The sequence below is a fragment of the Piliocolobus tephrosceles genome, chromosome 2 (genome assembly GCF_002776525.5).
Source record: "Piliocolobus tephrosceles isolate RC106 chromosome 2, ASM277652v3, whole genome shotgun sequence".
Classification (NCBI taxonomy): Eukaryota; Metazoa; Chordata; class Mammalia; order Primates; family Cercopithecidae; genus Piliocolobus; species Piliocolobus tephrosceles.
Genome location: NC_045435.1, coordinates 42,685,481 through 42,709,066, shown reverse-complemented (window position 1 = coordinate 42,709,066; position 23,586 = coordinate 42,685,481). Strand labels below are relative to the sequence as shown.

Below are 23,586 nucleotides of genomic sequence, written 5' to 3'. Positions count from 1 at the left end.
ATGAAGCCAGTTTTCGTGTAAGCTCATCTACAGTTTTCCTTTCTCCAATATTTGTCACATCATATAACACCAAAGCCAGGTTAAGTGGGAACCCAGGAGGCCTCACAGTGTCCCTTCCAATTAATTATTCCAATTCTCTAAACTATAACCCACCACCCTTGTTCTTTGAGCAAATGTGAAGGTGAATGGTGCATGCAGATGGGCAGCTGTGTGGCACAGCCCTTTCTACCCAGTGTGTGGACCCCTGCATATCCTGTGGAAGGACTAGCCCTGTACATTAGCAGCCATGCAGGCCTGGACTCCTGCAGAGCAGGAGTGAGGTCAGTCCCATCACTTTGCCCTTTTCATTTTCTTTGGGGTATGAAGGGTGCTTTAAAGGTGATGACAACAAACAGGGTGCACTAACTCTAGTATCAGTCATGAGAATTTTCTTAATTATTTTCTTAAAGATAAAGCAGGAGAACTGAATGAGACACCTTCCCTCCACATATTCACCCAAGGTACCAGTGCACAGGGCCTGCTGAAGTCTGTGAGCAGAGCAGCAGAACTGAGAGAAAGCCCGTAGGCACTCCAGGCCTTCCACTGACCACCAAGCAGCAGTTGTCTGCAGCTGCAGGAGGGACAAGGAAGGATCCTCAATCAAAGACAAGCAGGGCCTATAAAATAGTCTGGTGGCCAGTCAGGAGAACTTAGACGAACCCTTCAGGTACTCAGGTCCTAAGTCCTGACAAACAGAATGGGTTTGATCCCACATTCACATATTAAAAGGCTGAAGCTGAGGCCCATATTCTACACTACAGCCCATATTCTACTCAACTAGGCTACTCAACCTCCCACACTAATAGCCTGTCAAAAGAAGGAGAGTGGCCATTTCTGGGCATAAACACTATTTTCCTCAGTCTCTACTGGTCTCCTGCATATGATGACCAGCACCAATCAAAAACTACAAAGCACATATAACTGCAAGCAAATGTGACCCAGTATCAAGAGAGAAAATAGTCAACAGAACCAAACCTAGAGATGATCAAGGTGTTGGAACTGTCAGATCGAGACTATGTTTAGAGGATCTACAGGTGGGCAACACATGTAAAGAGCTGGGGGTATTTCAGCAGAGAAACAGAAACTATAAAAAAATGCCAAATGATAAAAGAATCAGGAATTAAAGCAGAAGTTAGTGACTTTTCCCATACAGCCCACTAGGCTGTCTCTAGAAAAATTCTCATTTTACATATCAGAAGACTGAGGCTGTCAAATATCAAGACAAGAAACCTCTCGCAAGAAATAACAGCCACTAAGCAATTTGGACCACCACCAGTGCTCCCACCCTCTAGTTTCTTGAGACACCTGGGTACTCAGAGAGACTTAAAAAATTAAAATCTCTGGAGCTGCATAGTCTAGTCCAGGAGGGGTTTTTTGCCCACCAGTCAAATCCAGTACACAGCCTTTTTTTGTATGGCCTCTGAGCTAAGAATGGTTTTTACATTTTTTAGGGTTGTAACAACAACAACAACAAAGAACATGTGGTAAAGACCACATGCGACTGCAAAGAGTAAATTATTTACTATCTGGGTCTTTACAGAAAATGTTTGTCAACCTCTGATCTAATCAAGAGACTAAGCTCAGTAGACAAAAGAAGAGATGAAAAAGTAAAACAAGGAAGCAAAGAAAGGGGCTATGGATGTCATGATTTTTCTACCAGTTTATGCCTTTTACCAGTCATCTGACCACAGGCAATGCAGATCTCCACAGGATTTTCAGATTGCCACATAACACTCACACTGGAGGAGGTATAAGGAACAAGGCCACCAGAGTCCCCAGGTCACTAAACTTCTAAAACAGCCGTGCCAAACAGCTAGACCCAGATATGAGGACTGCCTTGGCTGAATGTCAGGTAGTATACTTCATAACCTCAGACCAGAGTTCCCAAAGCCTGCTCTCTCCCTTGTTCCAAGCAAGATAAACCTAAAGTCTGTAAGACTCTGATGAGGAGACAAACCACATTTTAGTTGACTCCCAGATATCATTATAATGAAAGCCTTTTTAAACTTTGTTTTGTTTTATTGCTTGAAAAGGGTCAGACCTTTGAATTGTCGCCCCTTCTATAAAAGGCTGTGATGGGTGCTTGCTTCCAACTATTAGCAGTGGGGCACTGTGATGGGATCACAAGGGAAAGATAACAGACGACTGCGCAGAGGGCTTCAAAGCGGTAACACCTCCACACCCTCACCTACTCAAGATGTGCCATTTAATCACCATTCACTGCCTGTCTAAAATTTGCTCAGCACTACAAAGACCAAAATGATCGTACCACAGTTCTTATTCTCAAGGAGTTTATGATCTGAGGAATAAGACAATAAAAATGTAGGAGACGACTGTTAGGAAGAAAGGCTACAGCTGTAAAAAAGCCAAAATCAATCCTCCATCTTCCTCATAATTTTAGAAAATTGCAATTCAAAAACTTTGAACATCTTAAAATCATGATACAGTCAACCACAGGGTATTGGTTCCAGGACCCTCCACAGATGCCAGAATCTGTGGATGCTCAAGTCTCTTACATAAAATGACATAGTACAGTGAGCCCTCTATATCTGTGGACTTCGATCTATAGTGGGTTGAATCTGCAGATACAGAAACCCATGGACAGGGAGAGCCAACTGTATCCAGTTCACACAGCTAAGGTGGCAGCTACCTGGAGCATCTGGGCATTGAAGAGAATGAAAGAGTAAGAGATCAAAAGTCCTCTGCCACCAGGAGAGCAGGACAGGACAGCTACTCTCCTGGTGGATCCTTAGGTTAGACGGGCACGTCCAAGGAGAGAAGCACTCTTGTTACCAAATCTTCAGTGGGAGGATTTGACCTTAGCTTCTTGATTTGCCACTGAAGTATTTTCCTAGTGATCAATGTCCAGCTGTCTCCCATTTATCTCTTTTGAGATTCAGAAAACGGCTCCACAGAGCTCCCCATCAGACTTCCAGGATGTCATTCCACAACTGCACCTACACTGGCCCCTCTGGCCTCCCTGCCGCCACATCCTGCGGCTTCCTATAATCCAGCCAAAGACCTCATCCTCTCCCAAAGCGTGGCCTTTGCTCAAGAGTGCTCCCTATCTGCAGCATCCTTCCTCCCTCCTCTCCACCTGGCAAGTTCTATTCATTCTTCAAGATCCAGCACACATGTCACCTCGTCTTAGAATTCATTCGCATCCTACCAGGAAGTGTCAGGTGGTACTGCCTCCTTGCTCCTCGAGTGTCTTCCTGTCCCTCTGGGATGACCCTTGCAACACTACGTGGTCAATTCTGGGAATTTTAATTCTCCTAATAAACACATCTTCTCAAGGTCAGAAGCTGTCTCTTATTTCCATTTATTAGGAAATTAACCCAGTGCCTAACATATAACAGGAATACAGAGTATGTGTGTGTCCATTTGTGTGTATATTTATATATATATATATATATACACTCACACATCACAAAATAATAAAAGAATTGCTCAGCAACAAAGAAAAGAAAGTTTTTACTTTCAGTTTTTTTTTTTTTTTTTTTCTTTAGACGGAGTCTCGCTCTTTCACCCAGGCTAGAGTGCAATGGTGCAATGGTGTGATTCAGCTCACTGCAACCTCCAGCTCCCGGGTTCAAGTGATTCTTCTGCCTCAGCCTCCCAAGTAGCTGGGATTACAGGCATGCACCACCAGGCCCAGCTAATTTTGTATTTTTACTAGAGATGGGGTTTCACCGTGTTGGTCAGGCTGGTCTCGAACTCCTGACCTCAAGTGATCCACCCACCTCAGCCTCCCAAAGTGCTGAGATTACAGGCGTGAGCCACTGTGCCCAGCCAAGAAAGTTTTTGCTTTCTATCAGGTGTACTGTATTCTTATATAACTAATAATATGCACCAGAAATACAACAGGCAAGGTTGTAAATCTCATTCTCACCTAAAATAAAGCCTCAACTAGGACTTGATTACTCCATCCATTGGATTTTTAAGGCTCCACCCATTAGAAGATTCAGATCAACAGCATTGTTCTTTTTATTTCTTCCCAGAATGTTTGATTTGGACTCCTAGATTCTTCATCAACTCAGAGGGAGAAACACCTCTCACAGGATCCAGTGACACCCATGGCCTTCACTCAGACCAGAACCAGGACACCACCAGTGACAGCAAACATGCATCGACATGCACAGAACAGTTCATCACTGCTGCACTAGATGGGAAAGGGAAACACTTCTGTCATCAGAAGTAGGTCAGAAAAATTATTACCTTTCCTTGTCATTAGTTTTGTGAACTTCTCCCAATAATAAGCTGGACCAATCCCTTATGCAGAAGAGGATTTTAAAATCAATATTGGAAAAAGAGGCAAGTGAACAGTGTGGAAGAGCACACTACATGTTAAGCGGCACTCAGTACAACAGGAAATCCTCTAGATGAGGCTACAGGTTCACAGGGAGGACTATAGTAGGGGTGGTGGAGAAGGCACCTAGGAAGAATGGGCAGACAACTCATTCTGCCGGCAACCATGCAAGATCCATCTCAGGGTCCAACCCTCCCAGAGGGCTAGAAGGATGTGCTGTGATCCACACACTGCCACACCACCAGGCCCTTTAGCACTCCATGCAGCAGGCTGCCAACTAGCCACCTCCTTCAATCTTTCCATGTGGACAACTCAGGAGAGGAAAGAAGAATTTCCCTGCTTTTGTAAGGTTCTTCTCTCCATCTTTCTCCTCTTATTTAAATCTTCCAGAATATAGTTTTGAAAATATAGTTTTACCTCCACTAAAAGCACTGCCCAACCATACCAACCCAAAGGGAGCCCCCTTCTTTAGAAGCGATAGTCATAGCATCTGCTCAGCATTTAGTTGACTGCCTTGGGTCTCTGTTAACTTATGGAACAACACCAAACACCATTTTCCCTTCTCCTCCTTTGTACTGAGTACTGCATATGATTGTACACCTTCAACATCATCTTCTGTAGCACCTCCTATAGGAGATGCATTTCCAAGAGCATCAAGCAATAGAAGCCAACTCCACCTTACTTAAGCAAAGGAGAGTTGATTGGCAGGTCATCAGAGGACGATCCAAACCTCAAGAAGGCAGGAGGACCAGACAGAAATCAATGGTACACTGAAAGTGTAGAAGATGGCAAAAGATACAACCTCATAGCATGAAGGGGCTGATCGCAACACCTGGGAGACAACGAGGAACTCCCATCCTGGCCTACCATCATTCCTCTGTACTCATTCAAAACTGAAGGTCTCAGGCATGAGGTGCAAGCTGGCTGAGCTTGCACTGTGCCCAGATTCAGCTTCCATGGAGGAATTACAGTCCCACCAAGTCTACACACAGCAGGAAACAGGAACACTCCCGGAAGGAAACTGGAACACCAGTTGCATGGAGAAATGAATGCTGAGCATTCAGAAAATGAGAATGCCCATGAAAGCAGTTAAATGTTTTTAAAATGAAGGAAGTAACTTACGTCACAATTCCCTAAGAATTCTGGCTCAGAAAAGGGATTATTATCCATCTGGAAACCTGGGGTGGGGAGCGGAATCAAGTTCTTCCCCAAGGGACAGTCCTGAGAAAGCGGAGCTCAACCTCCTTTGCAGGACGAAGAATGGGAAGCTGTGAATTCTCTTTCACTGTAATTAATACATTCCAGGTGAGAATGAAGAGACAGCAGACCTGTAAGTTGTGATCTTACATCTCTAGAGTTGGCCAGCTTTTCCTGCTCATGCCATACTGATTAACCCTTCATCTCCAGGATAGGGATCCTTCTTACTTGGTTGTCAGGCTGCCTGCAGAGGAGTAACAACCGATCTGCCTCTCAGAGACTGACTCTAAGAGCCTCTGAAGGCATGCCCTGGCCCCAGTTTCTCACTGTATCAACGGATTCCTCTCCAGGATGCTACGGGGTTCTAAAAGCACAAGTCAGATCTCATCACTCCCATCCTTACAAACTTCAGCAACCATTGACTGTTTCAGGATCACTGTGGGCTACTTTGAGGGTTAACTCCTCAGCACATCCAAGGCCTTCTAAAATCTGGCTTCAAACATCACTCTTCTCCCTGGATCTGATCACCTCCTCAACACCTGCCTGTCTCAGCCCAGCTGCCCCTCATCCTTTAAGGCTGAGGTTAAATGCCCTCTCTGATCTACCAGTTCTGATCCACCAGCAGCTTACACATTTGCATTTCCAAATCTTTTCCTCAACTTAACAACTACTGTAACCCAACTGGCCTTTTTCAAAGCACAAGTCAGTGCTTGTCTTCTCCACAGACTAAAACTTCCTGAGGGCTAGGATCCTACATTGTTTGTATTTCCCAGAGGGCCTAGTTCAACGTGCATTTATGTGCCTACTGCACACTTCAAACATTTGTGTAGTCATCAAATTAGTAAGCTAAGGCCTGTGCCCAGCCAGCATGTCTGCCTTCCCCTCCCAGGAGAGCACAATCCCAAATGATGCTCTCACATCATGTTCAACCCCCTTCTAGGCAGCACCGTGTGTATCAGGCTACCCACCTAAAGTAGGGCAAGGCTGTTCCTGGTCTCAAACCTCCAGCAGATGTTATTAGATGCCGCCCACAGCCATGCTTCCCTCCCCCAACTTCCTTGCTGTCAGTTCTAATTCTGGCTGGATGCGCAACCTCCCTAATGTGACTAGAAAAGAGCCCTAGCTACAGCCAGTGGAGCCCTCTGTATCCCCTCTGCTGAGGGCTGGGCTTAGCCAGGGGCACCTGGTACAATTCAAGTCAGTGTGATGTAAGAGGAATTCTGCCAGGAGCTTCTAGGAAAGTTATCCTTGTGATAGACACAAGGGCTGGCACAGCCTCTTTTCTTCTACTGAGGGTTTTACTGTCTGCATGGGACTTGTGGGGCAGTAACAGCCTTCATTAACCATGGGGACAGCCTCCCTAGGATGCACTGGCACACTGTGGATGGCAGAGTGGCAGGAAGAGAAGCACCAGGTCCATGATGATGCTAGTGAGCCACTGAATTAGTCAACCCTGGGGGCACTTTGAGACTTCTCATGTTGCAAAATAGATGCTGCACTTAAGCAAAAATACCCTAATAGTCACCCATTACTTAAATGTATTAATGACAATAACAATAACAATAGTGCACTCCCACAGTCTGCCAGCATGCTAAGTCCTGGACAAATACCATCTCCTCTGATTCCCTGGGCAGTCCTGTGTGTGAGCATCATGATCTTCGAGCAAGGCTGACAGACAGGGTGTCCAGGATTTGCACCCAGCCTGCCTAACTCTAAACACGATGCCCTCCCTGTCATATATTACATGGCTCCAGGCCTCTAGTCCTCTCTCCTCACACCCTCCCGAAACACATACCACTGCAGCCCAGACATCTGTGAAGTTTCAGAGCTGAATGAGACTGTCAAGTGATCTAGTCCCTTACGTATAGACCTGAGGCCACAGAGACTGAAAAAACATGCCAAAGGCAGCAAAGCAAATCACTGACAGAGCCAGGGCTGGGAGAACCCAAGTTCCTGGCTCCCAAAAGACCCTTTTCCACAGAGGTGAAGCCGAGCACATCCCAGGGGCAGCCTGAGCCAGCAGGGCTTCAGACTAACCAGGTGCCAGGGCCCACCCCCTCTTTCCCAGGGTGCTGCCCAGCTCAGAAGGCTAGTTCAGGGAAAATCTGCACTCACCAGCCGGACTGACTTCTGCTCCTCATGGCTGATGCTGCCTTCACCCATGGGCAGGGATGCCTTGGAGTGCTTGGTGGCAGCCTCTCTTTCCCTCTTTGCCACCTGGAAGAGCTTATCCTGGACAGCAGCATGCTCCTGTTCATACCTGTGCAGAAGAAAGATGAGGAGAAACAGATGCAGATGGCATGACGGGCAGCCCATAGCCAAGACAAGGTCTGCGCACTCACTTCAGCTGCCAGCGGCTGGCCAGGAAAGGAGAGAGTGCTGTAAAACCACACGCGCCATCATTCCACACCTGAGCTCAGGCATCAGTGACAGCTCCCCAGACAAGGGGAAACAATGACACTGAGCCAGGACAACACAGCTCAGGAACAGGAGGAGACCTGGCCAAGTTGGCAGCCCCATGCCCAGTGAGAGTCTCAGGGAGGGGCTCAATCCACGGATTGCCTCCACTTGAGAGCTTGAAGATTTGAGATGGTAGTAGTCCTCTGTTTTGAACATTTAACTCTTCATTCTGAATATGTTCCTACCCTTTGACCTGTTTCTGGGCATTCTGCCTAGTAAAATAATCCTATAGAGAAGAAAAAAGTTATTAGTGCTGAGATGCTTTTAACAGTATTATTTATTATCGTGAAAAAAATGCAAGCAACCTAAATGTCCCAAAATCAAGGTCAAGCTAAAGTAAATATGGTGTGATCATATAATGATCTATGACATCACCACTAGAAAATATAGTCTTTCATTTGTCTGTAGGTTGAATCTAAAAACTGAGAACCAATAAATGCTTTTAGCAATAAAACTGCTTATAAAGCCGGTGAAACTAATGACAAATCATTATAATACGAAGTGAAAACAGCAAGATATGAAATTATCTATGGCTTTCAAAAAATAACCCTAAACAGGGGGTAGGGGGTTCTGGGTGGAGAAGAACATGAAATACTCCAAAATATTAATAGTGGTTGTCTTGAGATGATGAGTCTATGGGTGATTTTTTCACTTGATAAATTTTTAAATCTTTCATTAGCATGTATTACTTTACCATTTTGAAAATGTTTAGAAGTACCAAAAAAGCGGGGTTCAGGTTAGTAGTTGGCTTTTTTTCTTTTTTGGTTTTGGGTCTCATAATGTGGCCCAGACTGGAGTGTAGTGGTGCAATCATAACTCACTGTAAACTCCAACTTCTGGGCTCAAGCAATCTTCCCACCTCAGCCTCTTGAGCAGCTGGGACTACAGACATGTGTTACCCCCAGTTAAGGTTTTTAGTTTTTTTGTAGAGACAGGGTCTCACTATGTTGCTCAGGCTGGACTCAAACTCCTGACTTCAAGCAATCCTACTGCTTTAGCCTCCTAAATTCGCTGGGATATAGGATTGAGCCACCACACCTGGCCAGGTCAGTTATTCTTGCTGAGACCTATTAGGGAGAGTAAATCTTAGAATGTGGGTCTTAACCCATGACTATGCAACAGACCCAACATGGCTGAACTACTAGAAGGCAAATGGCCAACCATGGCTGACACTGGGCCCCCTAAGCAGACCCACTGGGTCCTCTGACCATACTGAGGGCAATTTCCTCAAGGATGCTGAAGAGGCCAATCAGTAACAACTACTGTGAGGGTCCACTGAGAACTCTGTAGGACAGGTGCTATGCTCACGTGCATGATATACAGTAACATATTTAACCATGACAGGAGCCCAGTTAAAGAAGTACTCTTCTTAGATGCAGTGATTTTTCAAGTTCACATAACTAGCAAGTTGCAGGATCAAGATGCCACCCTGTGCTCCACTGGGGCCTCTGTGCCTTAACCACTTTGCTAAAACTTCTCTGGCAACAGGCCCCATGTCAGAGGCGTGGCCAGGTCTTGGGGTTGTGGCCTGTGCTTACAAAATCACCAACATCCTGGAGCAAGTTCATCTGGACAACCACAGCTAGCACTGGGAGGGCTCTACTTCCTCATCTCTCTGAAAACATGCCTGCGTGTGCACACACATGCAGAAGTTCCAGCCACTCAACTGTTTAGTTCTAGCTTTTTAAAATGATTCTTTTTTTTTTTTCTTTCAGAGACAGGGTCACCCAGGCTGGAGTTCAGTGGTGCAATCATAGCTCCCTGCAGCCTCGGCTTCCTGGACTCAAGTGATTCTTCCACCTCAGCCTCCCGAATAACTGGGACTACATAGGCACACACCACAACACCCAGCTAGTTTTTTATCTTTTAGAAATGGTGTCCTTCCATGTTGCCCAGGCTGGTCTCAAACTCCTGGCCTCAAGCAATCCTCCTGCCTTGGCGTCTCAAACTGCTGGGCATGAAGAACATTAATGATCAATTCCCCTATGGCCCTTTTGGTGTTTCTACATCTTTAAACTAGAACCAGTGACACCTATACCATAGGGTTGTCCTTCAATGCAACTGAGATTAATTATGTGAGACAAACCCTCCAGGGCTTCAGGCAAGGAGAGGGGTATCCAGTGAGGAAAGAGGCTTTTAGGTGGAGCGCAGTGCCGGGAGCAAGCAGGCTCTCGGGCTCACCTCTTGACATCCTCCTTTGCCCCTGAGATCTGCTGGCCACCACTGCTCCCCGACCTGGGCAGTGTGGATTCTGCAAAGGAAAGAGAAGAAAAGGCCTGTCAGTGGCACCCCAGGGTCCATGAAGGTACAGAGGTCACCCAGAGAGGACTGATCCCCATGAATGAATGTGCCCCTTGGAAGGCAGCACCACAGATGAGTTCCCACAAAGCAGTGTTCACAGGGGCAGACAAGGAACACCCTTGATTCAAGCTGTCTGGAAAGCCAGATGATCCAAGCCACCCCTTATCCCGAAGGGGTCTCTGCACCAGGATGCCTACAACACTGGGTGCAGTGTTCCAAACCCATCCCTACCCTCCTGACAGTTATTTGGAATCCAGGTCATCTCCTAAGCACAGGCCAGGAGTGGCTGCACGAAGTCATTGCTTTGCTTCATGAGGACAACCTCCCAAGCAGAGGTTTTGGCATAGGGAAGGGAAGGGGTGGGGGCTCTTTAAATCTTGTTTCCCTTAGTACCCACCTGAGTCTGCACAATCCCCAGTGTGGCAAATGCCACATATTAAACCTAGTTCTACTTAACCCCTATCGCCCCTAGTATTATTGGGCTCTTTCTGTTGTTACAGTAGGTCCCTTTTGATCATCACGGATTTGGGGATTTCTGAGCAAATCTAATTCACTCTCCCCACCACTTGCTGATACTGAAGGTTTTGTTACTACGCTGTCCCCAGCCTTCACCCTTCCAAAGCTCTCTGTCAGCCAGATCTCACCACCTTTCTTGGCCTTCTCTGATGTCCCACACCTCCCTTCACCACAGGGTTCTATGCACCAGCAGCCAGAACTACACAGAACATAATGTAAGAACCAGGCTGTGGGAGGTGCTCAATAAAGGTGTGTGACTCCAACTCCAGACCCATCAGGGACACCTCAGGGGGCACTTCTGAAAGCATCAGCTGTGACTCACACTTTCAAACCACCTCGCATGGGAGGAGAGCACCTCCCATGCTTCTCAGCAACACACCAGGTTCTCAACTGAGGTGAATGCAGGAGGCTGCTGTGGAGTTTCATCTCCACACCAGTGCTCCCCATGCTTATTTATTTGCCTGAAGAGTTTTACTGAGGTTTAATGCCTGGTATTTTTGCTTTTTACATAATTCTCCATTTTTTAACTACAAAAATAACAGGCCTGCTGATGTAGAGCATGTGGCACTCATCCTCACTGCCCCTTCTGTGTGCCCCTGCCCGATCCCCGCCTCCCTGGGAGTGCACAGTGTTGAATATGCGTTTCTTCCAGTATTACTGACGTGGAGATCTTGTCATGAGCATGGCCACCTGTGCACATTTCCTACTGAGCTGTCTTTGTTAAAGATCTTTAAGAACTCGCTACATATTAAGATTACTATGACGCTGTCCAATGTTATATTTTCTCTAACTTATCCATTCCTGTTCCTTCTTTTCTAAACTGTCTAATTTCTTATATTCACATTTCCTATGTTTTTAATTTAAGATTTCTTCATTTAATATGATGTGTAGAAAATCTATCTTTTATTGTACTTTTATGGCTTCAAGCCATACATTTGAATCTTTTATTTCCTCTGACATTTTTGGGGAGTATGGTATGAGAAGAATTTTAACTTATTTTTCTTTTTTTTTTTTTTTTTTTTTTTGAGACGGAGTCTTGCTCTGTCGCCCGGGCTGGAGTGCAGTGGCCGGATCTCAGCTCACTGCAAGCTCCACCTCCCGGGTTTACGCCATTCTCCTGCCTCAGCCTCCCGAGTAGCTGGGACTACAGGCGCCCGCCACCTCGCCCGGCTAGTTTTTTGTATTTTTAGTAGAGACGGGGTTTCACCGAGTTAGCCAGGATGGTCTCGATCTCCTGACCTCGTGATCCGCCCGTCTCGGCCTCCCAAAGTGCTGGGATTACAGGCTTGAGCCACCGCGCCCGGCCAACTTATTTTTCTAACTTCGTTTCATCACTAAAATAAAGCAAAAACTGGTTTTAAAAGTACAAAATATCTTAAAATTAGTTAACTTCAAGACAGTAATTTATGCTGACTCTTCAACATTCAGAAACAAAACTCACATCTATCATTTAAACAGCAAAGTATTGTTATAACTAACTCCAAGTGACAAAGAACCGCTATTCTTGCTTTCTAAACTGCCAAAATTTACCAAACTGAAGCAAATGCTTATTTCTTCTAAAGCTGAAACTGATGTGTAGTATTATATATTATGGCAATTTTCACTTTTATCATCACTTTCTCCCTCTTTCGAGTTAATCTAGTTTGTTAAAGTGTATTGGGTCAAGTTAGACCCCTCTCAAGCCCTTCTCATCAGTTAGAGCCAGCGTGGGGAGTAAGTGAGCCCTATTGGCAAAGGAGAAGGGCTTCTTGGGGGGTTTTTGGGAATCTCACACATCCCCTTCAGTGGTAGATATTCAGAAAGATTTTGGGGTGGGTCCAAATCCAGGAGCTCACTGGCTTCCAGGCAGACAGCACAGGGGTGGAGGTGTCGGGACACCTGGCGGGCATCCCCTTCTCTGGCCACAGTGGGGAGGTCTCCATGGCCTGGCTCCCGAGTACCACTCCAACATCTCCCCCTCCCTTGTACCTTGTATTCCAGAGACAGCAATGCTTCTAGGCCGCTGAGCAGGCTGGGATGCACCCTGCCTCCGGACCTCTGCTCCTGTTGTCTGCCCACCCACCACCATTCCTCCTGCCTTTCACAGTCCCTCCTCTCCCGGGACAGATTCCAGTGTTGCATCACAACACGACATCTGGGCTGACATCTGGCTGACATCAGGGCCGACATCTGGCTCCATAACCAGAGCCAGGTGTGCCATGAGAGAGGGTCCCTGCCCACCTATCACTGTGTCCTGGCACAGGGCACGGGACCTGGCTCTGGGTGGCCTTCAGTAAACACTAAGTGGGCAAGATACAGCTCTCATCTTCTAAACTCTTACAACCCAACAGGGAAGATGAGTAGAAAAGGCAACTGTAACACGAGACCAGGCCCGAGACGAACAATCTAGTGGGTGGTTCTCTATGTAAACAGTCAGTCCTTCCATGGTGGCATGGTGCCTCCAGCCAATCTTTTTTTTTTTTTAATCGAGTTACTGAGTCTGGTAGACAGACTCAAGTTCTCAAAAACAAGTATGTTTTGAGCAGTTGCTCCAAGGACTTTATTTTGTAATATTTTAACATTTGTATGCCTTACAAATTTTTTTCTTAAAATTTTATTTCCTTGTATTTGCTACAAGTTGTTAATTGGGGAAAGCACAAATTTCTTCATTTGCAACAGGTACAATAGAGTAGGGAACAAATCAGCTTTCAGCCTGGCTTGAGCACCAGCTTCACAGTGGGCCAGGAAGAGGAACTCCTAGGACCTAGGACCCCTCCTAGAAGCCCAGGGGGAAACATTCCAAGGGCCAGGACAGGAGCTCTCAACCTGAGGCTCAGGTGAGGGCTGCTGTGGCAGGCGCCTAAGTCACTGATGGAATTCTCCCGCATTTGGTCCCATTCACGTGAATCCATATAATTCTTTGATTTGGGAGTCAGGCTAGAGTGGCTGAGGCTGAGTCATGGCTATGCTGCCTCTGAGGGCCCTTAAAGGCAACTTCTTTCCTGAGCTGTCAACTCAGGTCCTTCTGCCTCAATTCCCACATGGAGAAAGTGACACAGAGGGAAGGTGGTCTGGCCCGAATCCTGGCAGCTCTGACGACAGCGCCCGTCACTCCCAGAAAGCCATGCTCTTCCGGAAAGCCCTTACCAGACAGAGCTGCTTAACGTCATCCCGAAGCCAACCAGAGCTCCGCGCGCCGTCGGATGGGCTCAGGTGAGCACCCATCACTCTTTTCACTGTCTCTCCACACTCCACAGAACTGTCACAACCCCCATACCTTTGTGAGGGGCTTTCAAGTTGCCATCTTGAAGGCCAAAGGTAGAAGGTGCAGGAGCAGGGGGTGCAGAGCTGGGCTCCTTCATGCGGTTCACCACATTTTCAGACAGCTAAGGAAGCAGAAAGGAGGAACAAGAAAAAGTTATGTCACAGAAGTGTCCGGAAGCAAAGCCTCCTCTTTATTCAGGTCCCAGAATTAACTGAATGCACTGCTTCCTCAAGACCAACTCCAACAAAGCAATTCTACTAAAACTCCTCTCGTGGTGGCCCAGTGCCTACCAGGTCCACGCCGAGCCCATCCGGACTCCCAAGCCTACCAATGTATGCCCCCTGCTGGCTTTGCAGCTTCACCGCCACCACTCCCCTCCACACACCCAGTCCTCAGGGGAACCTGATGTATCAATTTTCTCACCTCCTCTGAATTCAGGCATGCTCTTCCCTCTGAACCACCTCCAGCCCACCACCTCCCTCTCTGGGACATCTCCACCTGTCCAAATCATAACCTTTCTTTGGAGGTATCTCAGTGTTCCCTTCTCCAGGGAAGGCTGCCCCTCAACAGCATCCAAGTGAAGCACAGGTACCTCTGTCCATCGCATTTCTCTTTATTCCACTTTGCAGATAACACTTTTTTTTTTTTTTTACAAGTTGAAGGTTTGTGGCAAGCCTGCATCAGGCAAGTCTACTGGTGCTGTCTTTCCAACAGCATGTACTTTGTGTCTCTGTGTCATGTTTTGATAATTCTCACGATACTTGAAGCTTTTTCATTGTTACTGTATTTGTTATGGTGATCTGTGATCAGTGATGTTTCATGTTACTGTTGTAATTGTTTTGGGACACTGAAAACATTGTCCATGTAAGATGGTGAACTTAACCAATAAATGCTGTTGTATTCTGACTGCTCTAGCGACCAGCCATTCCCCCACCCCCATCTCTCTCTCTCTCCTTGGGCCTCCCTATCCCCTGAGACACAACAAAATTAGGCCAATTAATAACCCTGCAATGGCCTCTAAGTGTACAATGAAAGGAGAAGCCACATGTCTCTCACTTTAAATCAAAAGCTACAGATGATTAAGCTTAGTGAGGAAGATATGTCAAAAGCTAAGACAGGCCGAGAGCTAGGCCTATTGCACCTAACAGTTAGCCAAGTTGTGAATGCAAAGGAAAAGTTGTTGAAAGAAGTTACACGTGCTACTCCTATGAACACATGAATGGTAAGAAAGTGAAACGGACTCACTGCTGATGTGGAGAAAGTTTTAGTGGTCTAGATAGAAGATCAAACCAGCCACAGTACTCCCTTAAGCAAAAGCCTAATTGAGCCTAAGGCTCCATCTCTTTTCAATTCAGTCAAGACAGAGAGGTGAGGAAGGTGCAGAAGAAAAGATTGAAGTGAGCTGAGGTTGGTTCACAAGACTTAAGTAAAGACGGCATCTCCATAACATAAAAGTGCAAGGTGAAGCAGCAAGTGCTAATGGAGAAGCTGCAGCAAGTTATGCAGAAGATCTAGGTAAGATCATTGATGAAGGTGGCGATACTAAACAGAATAGTCTTTTACTGGGAAAAGATGCCATCTAAGACTTTCATAGCTAGAGAGAAGAAATCAATACCTGGCTTCAAACCTTCAAAGGACAGGCTGACTCTCTTGTTAGGGGCTAATGCAGCTGGTGACTTTAAATGGAAGCCAACGCTCATTTAGCATTCTGAAAACTCTAGGGCCTTTAAGAATGACACTCAACCTACTCTGCCAGTGCTCTAGAAATGGAACAACAGAGTCTAGATGACAGAACATCTGTTTACAACATGCTTTACTGAATACTTTAAGCCCACTGTTGAGACCTACTGCTCAGGAAAAAAGAATCCATTCAAAATATTACTGCTCATTGACAATGCACCTCGTCACCGAAGAGCTCTGATGGAGATGTACAAGATGAATGTTGTTTTCATGCCTCCTAACACAGCATCCATTCTGCAGCCCATGAATCAAGGAGTAATTATGACTTTCAAGTCTTATTATTTAAGAAATTCATTTCATAAGCTTAGAGCTGCCATAGATAGTGACTCCTCTGATGGACCTGGGAAAAGTAAATTGAGAACTCTGAGGAAAGTACTCACCATTCTGATGCCATTAAGAACATTCATGATTAATGGGAAGAGGTCAAAAAATCAATATTAATAGGAGTTTAAAAGAAGTAGATTCCAACCCTCATGGATGACTCTGAGGGGTTCAAGACTTCAATGGAGAAGTCACTATAGATGTTGTGGAAACAGCAAGAAAAGTAGAATTAGAAGTGGAGCCTGAGGATGTGACTGAATTGCTGCAATCTCATGATCAAATTTGAACAGATGAGGAGTTGCTTCTTATGGATGAGGAAAGAAAGTGGTTTCTTGAGATGGAATCTGCTCCTGGTGAAGATGCTGTAAACACTGTTGAAATGACAACAAAGGATTTAGAATAGGATCATAAACTTAGTTGATAGAGTTGAGCAGCAGGGTTTTAGAGAACTGACTCCGATTTTGAAAGGAGTTCCACTGTGGGTTAAATGCTATCAAACAGCGTCGTATGCTACAGAGAAATCTTTTGAGAGGAAGAGGTGATCGACATGGCAAACTCATTGTTGTCTTATTGTGTAAAACTTCCACAGCCAACCCCACCTTCAGCAACCACCGCACAGATCAGTCAGCAGCCATCAACACGGAGGCAAGACCCCCCACCAGCAAAAAGATTATGACTCACTAAAGGCTCAGATGATCATTAGCATATTTTGCCAATAAAGTATTTCTAATTAAGGTATATATACTTCTTAGGCATAATGTTAGTCTACACTTGAGACTACAGTGTAGTGTAAATGCAACTCTTATATACACTAGGAAACCAAAAAGTTCATGATTTGCTTTATTTTGACGTCGGCTATACTGTGGTATCTGCAGCCATGCCTGCACCACCTCTGAGGTGTGCCAGTACCACCTCTTCCCTTCCTCTGAGCCCCCCAACAACACACATGTGCTTCTCAGAGAAGTACTTACACCTCCCGCCTGCCTCTCCCGCCTGCCTATCCTGATGGTTTTTAAATACCTTGAGGGCTAAGCCTGCATCTCACTCATCTCTATACACCTCCAGGGCCACACATACAGTAGATAATCAAAATACTGCTTGACTAATTTCACCTCAGTTCCCCTAATGAAGACTGGGTAACCAAAACTCTCATTCATTTTAGAGGATGTGAAATAGGCCTAAGGGTGTCATAAAACAGTTTACTGAAATGAAACAGCAAGCTGGGGATCAATCCAGGATAAAAATCCTTAAGCGTTCACTTTAGTAAATATTTATTAAGTGCCTAATATGTGCAAGGCATCATAAAGCACAGCTGAGGGAAAGACATTAAAAATTACTGTAAGACAAAAGACATGATCAGCAACTCCACTTCCAGAATATCTCATTGAGAAAAGTACTCCCCCATGTACACAGAGGCATGTGGAAGGACACTCACTGTGACACTGGAGGAAACAGGGAAAAAAGAAAAGGAAACCACATAAACATCCAACGACAGAGAACTAATGGAGGAAATCCTGGCGTATACACCCTATGGAATTTTATGGACCCATTAAGAAAGAACAAGGTAGAATACATATACACTGTCACGGAAGACACAGGAGATACACTGCTGATTGTTTAAAAAGTCATAGAAATTTTTGTACACCTCAATTTTGTAAAAAATAATGCAGACATACAAATATAAATGTTGCTGAATTTGAATATATGTATATCCACATACCCACAAGTGTGAATTGCATTTGGATTTCACATGCATGCACATAAGACACATATACAGGTCTGCTCTGAGGAGAAATCTACAAAACTGCTTAGCAAAGTACTCAGAGAATGAGGTCCTGCAAGTGGGGACAGAAGCAACTAGGGCAGGATTTTCATTTTTGGTACTTTTGTGTACCAAAATTTAATTTTTTTACCATGAACATTTCCTTAGTAACAAAAGATTGTAATAATAATAATAATAATAATAATAATAATAATAAAGTCCCTGTAGTATTTAAGATATATACAAATCAAACAGCTAGTTAATGACATATGACAAGAGAAGACCAAACGTATCAATGGAAGGGAATAAGGAGTCCATAAAGAAACCTTTATCTCTATGGTCAATTGATTTCAACAAGGGTGCCAAGACAGTTCAGTGGGGAAAGAGCAGTCTCTTCAACCAATGATGCTGGGATAATTGGACATCCCTTGCAAAACAATATAGTTGCACACCTACCTTACACCATATACAAAAATTAATACAAAACAGATCTGAGACTTAAATGTTAAGAGTAAAACTATAAAACTCTTATTAGAAAACAGAGGGCTATGGGAGGCAGAGCTTGCAGTGAACTGAGATCCGGCCACTGCACTCCAGCCTGGGCAACAGAAAAAAAAAAAAAAAAGAAAACAGAGGGCTAAATCATTATGACCTTTGCTTTGGCAATACATTCTTAGAGGTGATACCAAAAGCATGAGCAATGAAATAAATAAATAAATAAATAAATGGACTTCTTCAAAATTTTAAAGTTTTGAGTACCAAATGACACCATAGGGCAACTGAAAAGACAACCCACAGAATGGGAGAAAATATTTACAAATCATATACCTGATAAGGAACTTTTATCTAAAATATACAAACACCTCCCGGAGTTGAATAATAAAATGAAAAATAATCCTATTTAAAAATGGGCGGCCGGGCGCGGTGGCTCAAGCCTGTAATCCCAGCACTTTGGGAGGCCGAGACGGGCAGATCACGAGGTCAGGAGATCGAGACCATCCTGGCTAACACGGTGAAACCCCGTCTCTACTAAAAACTACAAAAAACTAGCCGGGCGAGGTGGTGGCGCCTGTAGTCCCAGCTACCCGGGAGGCTGAGGCAGGAGAATGGCGTGAACCCAAGAGGCGGAGCTTGCAGTGAGCTGAGATCGGGCCACAGCACTCCAGCCTGGGCGACAGAGCGAGACTCCGTCTCAAAAAAAAAAAAAAAAAAAAAAAAATGGGCAAAGGATCTACATAGAAATTTTTCCAAAGAAGATATACAAATGGTCAATAAGCACATGAAAAGATGCTCAGCATCATTAGTCTCTAGAGAAACACGGGTTTAAACCACAATAAGGTACCACATCACACCCACGAGGATGGCTATAATTAAAAGATCAACTTGTAAGGGTCAGCCATAGTGGCTCACGTCTGTAATCCTAGCATTGTGGCGGGCCGAGGCAAGAGGATCACTTGAGACCAGGAGTTTGAGACCAGCCTGGGCAACACAGTGAGGCCCTTTCTCTAAAAAAACACTTTTTTAAAAATTAGCCAGGTGTGGTGCCATGTGCCTGCAGTCCTAGCTTCTTGGGAGGCTGAGGCAAAAGGATCGCTTGAGCCTAGGAAGTCATGGTTACAGCGAGCTATGACTGCACCACTGCACTCCAGCCTGGACAACAGGTGAGGCTCTGTCTCTAAATAAATAAATAAATAAATTTTTAAAGTCAAATTATAGTAAGTGTTTGAGACGATGTGGAGAGTTACCACTTGATATTACAATTCCACTCCTCACTATGTACCAAAGACAAATGAAAACATGTATTCACATCAGCACTATCTGTAACAGCCAAAAAAGGAAAGGACCCCAGCCAAAAAACGGAAAGGACCCGAATGTTCATCAACCAATGAATGGATAAGTAAAATGAAGTATATCTATACAATAGAGTATTATTCAGCCATAAAAGGGAATGAACTACTGACACATTACAACACAGAGGAACCTTGAAAGCAGTCAGACCCAAAAGGCCACACTGTGCGGCGTATTATAGGATACGTCCACAACAGGCAGATCTCTATACACAAAAGTAGATTTGTGATTGCTTTGGGCTTAGGGAAATGCAGGGACAGGGGTGGGGGCTGATAGCTACAGGGTAAGTAGGATTGGGGGGGGGGGGGGGGGAGTGGGGGTGATGAAAATGTTCTAAAAATGATTGTGGCAATGATCACACACACCTGTGAATACACTAAAAACTATGAAATCACATGCTTTAAATGGGTGAATTGTACAGCACATGAATCACATCTCAACAGAGTTGTTACAAATAAAAAGGGAGAGAACACCAAAAACAAAGAGAAGCAGCCCAGACAGGAAGTTACTGAGAACAGCACAAGGGCGAGAACATTCCAGTGGCCAGAAGCAGCCAAGAGAGGGATGGGTTCCCTAGGGCAGAAGCTGACTTAGACACAGGAGAAGTGGCGGTGTCTGCGGAAGACAGAAGCCTCACAGCCTAGAGCAGGGCACTGGGGAAGAGGCACAGACAGGAAGAGACTGTGCGCCTGGCGCCATAGGTTCACTTTGGAAGGCGTGGGGTGGAAGGACCTGGATGAAGCCGGCAGAGAAAGAAGTTTGGAAGTCAGGCAGAGGGAGAGGTCCAACCATCCCGAGGAGACGCTGAAGGTTTGTGAGCAAGGAAACATTACGGCCTGCGTGGGAGGTGGGATGAAAAGCTCGTCTAGTGGCTGCCCTGACTGTGGGGAATGAATGAGAGCACAGAGTTGAAGAAAAGGAGCTTTGAGCTCAAGTTCGTGGAATAACTTACATGAGAATAACAAAAAAGGGCAGGAAATTAAGAAAATTATTCTAAGAAGGCAGCAGATCCGTTTGATTGTAGGCAAGTACAAAAATCCCACATTGTAGGGCCAGGCACAGTGGCTTACGCCTGTAATCCCAGCACTTTGAGAGGCCAAGGCGGGCGGATCACGAGGTCAGGAGATGGAGACCATCCTGGCTAACACGGTGAAACCCGTCTCTACTAAAAATACAAAAAATTAGCCGGGCATGGTGGCGGGTGCCTGTAGTCCCAGCTACACGGGAGGCTGTGGCAGGAGAATGATGTGAACCCGGGAGGCGGAGCTTGCAGTGAGCTGAGGTCGCACCACTGCACTCCAGCCCAGGTGACAGACAGTGTGAGGCTCTGTCCCAAAAAAAAAAAAAAAAAAGAAAAGAAAAGAAAAAAAATTCCCCCTTTGTAAAAGGGAGAAACCTTCCCTTCCCAAGTTTGCTCATTTGTTCCTTTTTTTGCAGCTGTAGCAACTAAGACCCTGAATGAGTCAGTGTATGGGAGAATGAGGAGAAACATCTAAAGCCCCAAGTTCCCAGTAAGCACTCAGCCACATGCTGAGGGTGGAAACAGGATACCAGGCTGGGTGCAAGGTGACAGCAGTAGAACGTGGAACATCCTTCCCTGTAGGTGGGGACACGGAGCCAGCACTCAAGAGGGAACACTTCAGGGAACTTCCTGAAGCCAGCACTTCAGGGAACACAGGCTGAATGAAAAGATCTGGGCATCCGAATGGTGGCTGAAACTGGCTAGGAGCTCATTTTTAAATTTTCAGGAAACATGTGCTGGTTGACTTCATGACAGCAGTCTGAAATTGGCCACGGTGGTATATCCACCATAGAAACTGGCCAATGCTACAAACCAGGCCCTTTGAGGGAGGTGAAGGGCAGAGCCAGTTAGAAATTTACCAGCACACAACTAGACAGCACCCCCCATCTTAGAGTGGACCCTGTGGAATGCACCAGGTGCCTGAGGGACTGAAAGCCCCTGCTGGGTGTCCTGAGGGAGGTCAGCACTGAGGAATGAACCTCAGGGATCCTGGGATCTATGCAGGTGAGGATGAGGCAACCATGACACATGTAATCTACATGACAATGGCAGTCACAGCTGACGATGTCCTAATCCACACCACGGAAAAGGGCTGCGTGACCGGGAAGACCAGGCTCTGCCATGCAAAAGACTCTTGGTTGGGCGTAGTAGCTCACGCCTCTAATCCCAGCACTTTGGGAGGCCGAGGCAGGTGGATCACCTGAGGTCAGGGGTTCAAGACCAGCCTGGTCAACATGGTGAAACCCACAACTCTACTAAAAATACAAAAATTAGCCAGGCATGGTGGTGGGCGCCTGTAATCCCAGCCACTTAGGAGGCTGAGGCAGGAGAATCATTTGACCCCGGAAGGTGGAGGTTGCAGTAAGCTGAGATCACGCCATTGCACTCCAGTCTAGGCAATAAGAGTGAAACTCTGTCTCAAAAAACAATAATAATAATAAGACTCTGATAGTGCAGCCCAGGCAAGGAGCAGAGGAAGCACCCTGTCCACAAGCAAACAGACAAGGGCGCCACAGCCATGGCCCACTCTCCCTCTTTATGAGGCACTTACTGTGATGGCAATGCACTAGAAGCAGTGAGCAAGAGCACTGAAAGGGAGTGATACAGTCCCTGAGTTTCTGGAGCTCACATTCAGATGGCAGGTGAGAGACGATACACAGTAAATACACCGTTTCCCGTGTCCTCCCTCACCTAAGCCAGGACACCAGCAACTGTAAACCTTACCATTATTTTACACGGCCTGATGAAAGACAAAAACTCTAGTGGAACTAACATTCGTCCTACATACACAACATCCCCACTTCAGAAATGCTTAAACATATGCTGAAGAACCAACAAGGTGCACTAGTGATTGGTGCTATCTATGAAAGAAGAAAGAAACGACTATCATAAAGTGATGGCAGCATGCAGGGCAGGGGCGCAGGGAAGCCGTATGCACCGGGGAAGGCTACTTAGCCATGACATTCCTGTTTAGATGCCCGCCCAAGGATGAGGTGCTCAACCACACGTACATCCTGAAGCCTAGTTCCAGCAGAGGGGAGAAGTGTAGTCTCTGAGAAGGACTGAGTCTGGCATGTCCAAGGGCCCCACAGAAGGCCAGCAGGCCAGAGAAGAGTGAATGAAAAGGAGGGACCAGACGATCAGGCCAGAGGGGTAGGCAAAGGCCAGACCGTATGACCCCTAGCCGACCAGGGTAAGGCATTCACATCTGATCCAAGGGCATGAGGCGGACATGGCGGGGGTTCTGCGCAGGTGAGCGGGGGACTCAGATTTGCCAGGTGCAACCCTAGGGGGTGGGAATGGAACCACACAGCTCGGTTTGTAAGAGGTTAATGAAAACATTGGCAAGATTCTTGTTGGCATTGAGAGATTTGTAATTTTTTTTATGTTGCCACAAAATACAGCAAGTAATATTTTTAATCAACAAATATACATACACACACAGCAGTCATGTGAGAATAAACACCATCTGGGCAGTGCTTCCCGCACCAACAGAACCAGAGGGGAGGCCTCCGGAGCCAGACGGGACTGGGTGCTTGGTGCCACGGTCCGCTGGTCACAGTGCCATCAGAGCTGGCCGGGAGGTCCTGTGTGGTCAGTGGACAGAGGGCTAACATAGAGCAGTGGAGGGGAGGAGGAGCTCTGCCCACCCTCCAGCTGCAGGTTGCTGCCCCAATTCGTTAGCTTCTCTGAGCTTCACTGTCCTCACCTAGGAAATACAGCCTCCCTCAAGGCTGGCCTGGCTGTGGCGCAGCTCAGGAACTCAGTGCTTTGCAGTCAGACCAGCCCAGGTTTGAATCCCAGCTAAGCTGCATACCAGCTGTGTG

At 46.0% G+C, this 23,586-nt stretch overlaps 1 protein-coding gene across 3 annotated transcripts in view; it reads right to left on the bottom strand.

Annotated features, from left to right (window-relative positions):
- Nucleotides 1-23,586, bottom strand: part of CHCHD6 (coiled-coil-helix-coiled-coil-helix domain containing 6) — a 239,701-nt gene that overhangs the window by 202,099 nt on the left and 14,016 nt on the right. For all 3 annotated transcript variants that reach the window (XM_031935159.1, XM_023215398.3, XM_023215405.2), the window contains exons 2-4: nucleotides 14,079-14,187; nucleotides 10,187-10,256; nucleotides 7,661-7,805 (exon numbers count right to left, since the gene is read on the bottom strand). In XM_031935159.1, the coding sequence (XP_031791019.1) occupies nucleotides 7,661-7,805; nucleotides 10,187-10,256; nucleotides 14,079-14,187 (324 nt within the window). The remainder of the gene's footprint in view (nucleotides 1-7,660; nucleotides 7,806-10,186; nucleotides 10,257-14,078; nucleotides 14,188-23,586) is intronic.